Source organism: Mytilus galloprovincialis, chromosome 10 (genome assembly GCF_965363235.1).
Source record: "Mytilus galloprovincialis chromosome 10, xbMytGall1.hap1.1, whole genome shotgun sequence".
Classification (NCBI taxonomy): domain Eukaryota; kingdom Metazoa; phylum Mollusca; class Bivalvia; order Mytilida; family Mytilidae; genus Mytilus; species Mytilus galloprovincialis.
In genome coordinates, this window is record NC_134847.1 from 90148825 (window position 1) to 90156325 (window position 7501).

Consider the following 7501-nt stretch of genomic DNA (forward strand, 5'->3'; position numbering starts at 1 on the left):
AAAATAATACAAGACTAACAAAGGCCAGAGGCTCCTGACTTGGGACAGACGCAAAAATGCGGCGGGGTTAAACATGTTTGTGAGATCTCAACCCTCCCCCTATACCTCTAGCCAATGTAGAAAAGTAAAAGGCTTTGTTATAAAGTTAGCAGCTAAAGATCACCGCACGACCTTCAACAATGAACAAACTCAGACATTGTACTGCTTATTAAGCTATAAAAGGTTCTGGTCATTTTGGTTATTTGGTAAACTTAATGTTTACATAACAATAATTGCAATTTGTTGCATTGGTATTTACCTTTTTTGGTTAATTCATTTACTTGTAGTATCATTAACAGTAATAAATTATAAAATTTATAAGTTGGCTACAATATATAAAGCATATAAATCTTTAAAACTGCAGTACTTTATTTTTCACATTGTTATTTCATTATTAAATGATTTCTGTTGATGTCTGATTTCAACTACTTCCAATGCAATAGGTAACCCCTTTACACTCGTCTTTGGTCGTTGATGATGACCGTTCATATGCCTCTGTCTTCGAATATATGACTTGATGTCTTTAAATTTGCCTCTGTTTATGAATATATGGTGTGATGTCCGATACTGTTGGCCTTCTTTTGCTTGTACACAGTTTCGTAAATGCACAGAGACTGGCCTACAAAAAAAAAACATGGAACTGCATTTAAATCTATAAAATATGGAATATAAGCAATTTGAGAGAATGTTTAATATTAGAAATTTCCAGTAAAAGTTTGTCATGTTTTCATAAATTTTATGCAATTTCTTCGTTTAAGTAGTACTAGCAAGTTTAATATGAAAATATGAAAATTGCGTATGCCACCAAATCTTTATATGAAAAGACAAAACTGCCATGAACAAAATGTGGTTTTTTTTTTTTGTATAACTTAACGTATGGTCTTGAAAATAAAGATAATAAATTTATTGCCGCCCATTGCATGTGATTTTTGTTTACCAAATTTGACAAGATGTAGACTACTTACATTTTTATGATCTAGGAATTTTGGGTTTCCTTCAGACAGTTTTTTGGTTCATCAAAATCTTTGCGATATCCATTGCTGTGAACTCAAGCGTGTCTGTGGAAAAGGAAAATATAGATTTATAAAAGCAAGCAAGTGGTTCATAGGCGTTTCTCGTTTTCTCATTTTTTTATATATATAGAATGAAATTCAAAACAGTGTGGCTGTAGCCATTGATTGACACATAAAATTCATTCATTGACTGGGACAATTTACGTGAACGTTTGTCTGTAAAGACCACTGTTCACGACGTACCTACGATAGACATTTAAACTGTGGGGTCACCAAAGGTTTCTTAACGCCTTTAATTATAAAATAATTCGAAAAAATAATCAGGAATAACTTTATGTTTTGATTTATATAATTGATATAAATCAAAACATCGTGTTATTTCTGATTAATTTTTTCGAATTACTTTATTGAGGTGTTGAGAACCTTTGGTGACCCCATAGTTTAAGTGTCTTTAAAAAGTACACAGTGAGCATTGGTCGTTACATACAAACGTTCACGTAAATTGTCCCAGTCAATGGATGAATTTAATGTGTTAATCAATGGCCATAGCCACACTGTTTTGAATTTCATTCTATTTAAAATATCTGAAAATTTACTATAGTTATCTCCGATCAACAAATATAATAACGAAACGAGCACGATCAATCCAACTTCTTAGGTTGTACTAATAAAATTGCATAGTTTCCTACCAATGCATCCAAAACACTATATTAGTATTCATATATATTTATACCTTCTGTTGAAACGTATGTTCTGATTGCATCCTTTATTTGTTGTTCCTTGTAACTTCCCATGCTGAGTAATGCCTGAGCAGCTGTTGTGTAAAGCAAATCATCCGTGTACAGATCACCTCTATCTGAAAGAACAGTATACATTATATCTAAAGGAAATTATAAACAGGGTTTGGTCAACTTTATGTCGTATAAAAAGGTTACAAGTGTGTTGTTGTTTGCGTCATAGTTAGATTAATTTGTATTTTGTGGAATTTAAATATCTTCTGCGTTGTATGTCTGTGGTGCTACTATGTCATCACAGTATTTAACTGCTGGCTCCCAAGTATTGTCAGGATTACCAAGTACGTTTATGTGTGGTGCTCGCCCAGATTTTTCCAGTACAACGGACATAAACTGTCATATATGTGGCAGGTTTACCTAGCATAAAACCAGGTTTAATCTTACATTTTCTATTAAAATTGTTTGACCCAAGTCAGGAATAAGACCATTGTTTAGCATTCGTTTAGATGATTGCGCGTTTGATTCTGTCAGGATTAAAGAGTTATCATTTGATTTACCTTCGAGTTCTGTATTTTTGTTAAAACATTTTTGCAGAGCTGTCTCCATTTGGGTTTACAATTAAATTATTTTCTTTTAGTGTTCTTTCAAATAGGAATAGTAATTATTTAAAATTAAGGGCTGTTGATAAGAAACATGATATTACCTTACAATATAGCTTTGTAATATTGGAAACATTGCAAAATAAATGAAAATTAAATAATGCATATATATACCTAGATGAGGGAAATATATGTGTCTTATATAAATCACAAAAGTTGTATTCAAGACAGGACAAAAAGTAATACATCTTTTTTGTTTGAAACAATTTTCTGATATAAATAAGTTGGTGGTGAAAGATTTTTCTTTTTTTTTATAATTTTTTTTGTTTTTTTTTTTTTCAGAAATGTACAAATAGAACAACTATCCTTCCTAAATAGTATGAAAAGTGAACTGGTCATATAAAAAATATTAAATCGATTAGTGAAAGTTAAATAATTTAACTAATTACAAGTACATGTACTTACTTGGTTTTCCAGTATAAAGGTTTTCGTCCTCTATCTACAAAATAAAAAAAACAAAACATTTTCAATTTGTTTCCTTCACTATTAATGCCATTTTAATATTACGTGAGCTTACTTACTGCGTCCAAGAAATGTCTCCAAACAGAGAATTTGAATAAGTTAGTTATATTATATTAAACTAGAACACATCCGTGATATCGCGGGTCCGTGACTGAATTAATGTATATAACTATGCGCAAGCCTTATTTTAGTATTAGTACTGTCATCTGATAAAGTCATGCCGATTATAAGATACACAATTTTCTCTGCTTTCAAATCTTTCTGTTTGAACCCGTCGAACTGGAACTTATCAATTATTGGTAATATCAATTATTTGGAAAACAAAAGGTCCTGGAATGGAGTATTTTTTAATCAACAGCATTGTCCTAAATTAGTTATAAATAAAGTTGAATTCTTTGATTCGCTGTTTTACGTCATGCCCGCTAACAAATTGAAAATTTTTAGTCCAGATTTTTAGTATTCGTATTGTTAGTAGGAAAGTCTTACGGATTAAAATACTACAATAGGTAACAATTTGACAATTTAGTAGTGTCAACCCTGTGATTATGACCCGTGTATATAGCATATTAATCCTGAATACACCGTTTGGTCACGGTGCGCCTGTCAGATGCGGAACGTACAGATAAGGTAATAGGTAACAGGTGATTATACTATTGGTATCGGTATCGGACTCGACCCGGAACTTCCTATTTATTGGCAATATTAATTACGTGGAAAACAATAGGGCCTGGAGTGGTGTAATTTTTAATCTACACCTTTGTACTATATTAGTTGTATATAAAGTTAAAATCTTTGATTCGTCGTTTTTACGCGATGACGGCTGACAAATTGGACCTCGTAATTTTAGTATTATAGATATGTAGTAAAACAACAAATTTTCATCCTAAAAAATGAATATAAAAAAGGCCTCAATATGCACTCTTAGCCTGACCGTACAGTGTGGCATATCTACATATAAATACCAGAAATACCAGAAGCAAGAAACAGAAACAGAATCATCATAAACTGTTTCAATGATTCGTTCCTAAACTTAGTTGCTTTTCAAATAAATAAAAAAAAACAAAAAAAAACATAGTGACCATATTCTGATGGATATGCCAAAAAAAAATCACATCCTATTCAAAATAGTCTCTTATTTCAAATATTCCGATTATCAAACTCGTTTGAGTTTTTCTTTTCTTTATTTAACAATGTTTAATTATCAATTTTCAAAGCTGGGCTTCTAAATGACCTTCTTATATTGTACTGTTATACAACTGTCCCAGGTTAAGGGAGGGTTGGGATCCCGCTAACATGTTTAACCCCGCAACATTATTTATGTATGTGCCTGTCCCAAGTCATCAGGAGCCTGTAGTTCAGTGGTTGACGTTTGTTTATGTGGTACATATTTGTTTTTCGTTCATTTTTTTACATAAATAAGGCCGTTAGTTTTCTCGTTTGAATTGTTTTACATTGTCTTATTGTGGCCTATTATAGCTGATTATGCGGTATGGGCTTTGCTCATTGTTGAAGGCCGTACGGTGACCTATAGTTGTTAATGTCTGTGTCATTTTGGTCTTTTGTGGATAGTTGTCTCATTGGCAATCATACCACATCTTCTTTTTTTATATTTAGTAGTAAATCAACGTCATTTGAACGTTTGTTGATAGTTTTCTCTTTTTATAGTTACTATGCTAATTTACACGTTGATGACCTGTTTCTTACTTGACACGCATCATTTCTTATTTATAATTTTACTTAGTCATAAAAATATCCCCGTTATTATCTAGTCTATTTTAAGATATTGGACTTTCCAATGAACATAATTATATGAATCAATGTTATTTTTAGATAAAGTCAGATGCATTTAAAATATTACAAATTTCTATGTTTGTTTTTGCATAAGGATCTAAAAAGTCATAGACTGACAATACATGTACATGTGGCTCTTATTTTGTAATTTTAAATCATGAAAACTAGTATCATGATCGAGTATGTACAATTTATAAAAGGAAAGCGTTATAGTTGGTTGACGTGTGTTTATTACAATCATATACCGGGAATATGAATATTAAGTGCAATTGTACCTAATACATTTGTTATAACCATTAAAATAGAATATTCATGAACTCTATAGTGTTAAGTTAAAATTAACAAAAAATAGTCAGCAAATGAATGACAGAATGACAAACACACGCACACAAACAGACACACTAATAAAACAAATAATATATTTAATATTAATTATATAACTACCTCGGTTAACCTTTTGAAGAATTCTTTTCCTTTAACATTGGACACATGGGGGCAGTGTTTCCCGTGTCTGGCATGTTCTATCCATGGATCATCAAATACATCCCAACTTCTCAACTTTAATCCACAATAAAAACATTGGACCACATCTTCTGTACCTATAAGTATAATTAGTCCAAACTTACTACCGAATACGAGTAAATTAATGCGTAAAATTATTATGAAGATTAATAATTTAAAAAGAGAAAAATGTGAATAAATTTATTGACTAACACGTCCTTGCAACAACTAATTCAAGATAGACCACACAGCAACACAGTAATTAATAAAAAATATGTACCCATTTTCTATCTATTGTATGTATTTTTCTTATATGTGTGGTTAAGTTTTAATTGCAAGTAATATTAGATAGAAACGCGTCTCGTGTTCGCTAAATTCGGAGTTGATAACTTTTTTTGTAATTATAGTTTTTTTTATAAGATACTTAAAAGTTCAAGACATCTGTTTTTTGCCACTTCTAAACAATATTCTGGTGATCCTTTGTGTGATCTATTTTTAAAATTTGGAATCCAGCGTCAGTGCCAAACCCGTCCTCAACGTCCACCAACATGACCAACATCAACATAATTAATGTGTACAAAAAAGTAACAGTATATTCAAGTTATTACTTATAGTTTACCTGTGAAGTAGAAACCAGTTTCTGATAGATCTACAGGTCTCGGACTTGGCTTACCCCAACACTGAAATGACCGTATATACATCATGTACATATAGTTTACCTGTGAAGTAGAAACCAGCTTCTGATAGATCTACAGGTCTTGGACTTGGCTTACTCCAATACTGAAATGACCGTATATACATATAGTTTACCTGTGAAGTAGAAACCAGCTTCTGATAGATCTACAGGTCTCGGACTTGGCTTACTCCAATACTGAAATGACCGTATATACATATAGTTTACCTGTGAAGTAGAAACCAGCTTCTGATAGATCTACAGGTCTCGGACTTGGCTTACTCCAATACTGAAATGACCGTATATACATAAAGTTTACCTGTGAAGTAGAAACCAGCTTCTGATAGATCTACAGGTCTCAGACTTGGTTTACTCCAATACTGAAATGACCGTAGACGGGCAGCAACCATTGTAGAGGCTTGTATAGGGTATATTGGGATACGGGATATTTGCCATTTTAATTTTAGGGATACGGGATATTTGTCCTAAAAGTAAATGGGATATGGGATATTGATGCATTTATAAGGATATCGAATTTTTTACATGAAAAAAAATAAGCGGAATTTAAAAGTTAAGTACAGACATATTTACATCTCACTTGATAAAATTGCCCCAAAAAGTTTAATATTAAAGGTCATTTTAGTGCTTTGTTGATTTTAATTGAGTTAATGGTCGTTTTATTTAAAAGTCATCCAAACCCAAGCGAAAAGTATTGATCTATTTTCGATATATATATGCTCATATGTACTGATAATTTTAAAAGTATTTGTCTTGCTTTCCATGTTTCGTTCCTTATGGTTAATTTTCCTTTTTTGGATGGTGATGTTTCATTTGGCACTATCTTACAGTGTTTGTATATCACAACACCTCCGCTATGCCCGTGTCTGTTGTAACGATTTGGATTTTAATGAACGAAATCTATGTATTACTAGTAAATAATATTAAGTTAGGGATTTAGTTACCACAAATCACTTAAAATCTTTACTAAATTCTAGATTTGGTTTTGAAGTTTGGTTCTACCTGTAAAAAAATTATTTCAAACGGGATAGCACATCCTCATTTTTACGGAGATGTTGTTTACCGTGCCATTGGATGTTGGATGTGTACTGATTGATAATTTAGTCTCATGCAGATGCATTACTTTTTATTAGTTGTAATTGGCTTTGAACTAGCTGTCAGTAACTGCAAGTACTCTCAGATCTGTACTCTCTGTTTTTGTTAGATGTATTTCTATTTGTATCCATCTGATGAGTTAAGCCTTTTTCAACTGATTTGTATAGTTCGTTCTTATGTTGTACTGTTACACCACTGTCCCAGGTTAAGGGGAGGGTTGGGATCCCGCTAACATGTTTAGCCTCGCCACATTCTGTATGTATGTGCCTGTCCAAAGTCAGGAGTCTTTAATTCGGTGGTTGTCGTTTGTTGCTGTGTTACATATTTGTTTTTGTTCATTTTTTTTTATACATAAATTAGGCCGTTAGTTTTCTCGTTTGAATTGTTATACATTTGTCATTTCAGGTCTTTTTATAGCTAACTATGAGGTATGAGCTTTGCTCATTGTTGAAGGTCGTACGGTGACCTATAGTTGTTAATTTCTGTGTCACATGGTCTCTTGTGAAGAGTTGTCTC

At 32.1% G+C, this 7501-nt stretch overlaps 1 protein-coding gene across 3 annotated transcripts; it reads right to left on the reverse strand.

Moving 5' to 3' along the window:
* Nucleotides 1-384: 384 nt before the first annotated feature.
* On the reverse strand, nt 385-6288 carry LOC143048732 (baculoviral IAP repeat-containing protein 2-like). 3 transcript variants are annotated; one of them, XM_076222595.1, is made up of 6 exons: nt 6192-6288; nt 5143-5297; nt 2851-2884; nt 1786-1908; nt 1005-1097; nt 385-658 (listed from the first exon to the last, which is right to left on the reverse strand). In XM_076222595.1, the coding sequence occupies exons 1-5, from the start codon at nt 6280-6282 to the stop codon at nt 1036-1038; spliced, it is 465 nt and encodes a 154-aa protein (XP_076078710.1). In that variant the 5' UTR covers nt 6283-6288; the 3' UTR covers nt 385-658; nt 1005-1035. The 3 variants fall into 3 exon arrangements, with proteins under 3 accessions (XP_076078710.1, XP_076078712.1, XP_076078711.1); XM_076222597.1 differs by lacking the exon at nt 6192-6288 and adding an exon at nt 6010-6153; XM_076222596.1 differs by lacking the exon at nt 6192-6288 and adding an exon at nt 5919-6062.
* Between the last annotated feature and the right edge of the window lie 1213 nt (nt 6289-7501).

Bases quoted from the DNA above. Each gene is read 5' to 3' on its own strand.
- LOC143048732 (XM_076222595.1), bottom strand. From the start codon at position 6,282: ATGGTTGCTGCCCGTCTACGGTCATTTCAGTATTGGAGTAAACCAAGT. The intron at 2,885-5,142 runs GTAGTTATATAA...TTTATTTTGTAG, and splicing joins TCTTCAAAAGGTTAACCGAG to ATAGAGGACGAAAACCTTTA. The intron at 1,909-2,850 runs GTAAGTACATGT...CTGTTCTTTCAG, and splicing joins CCTTTATACTGGAAAACCAA to ATAGAGGTGATCTGTACACG.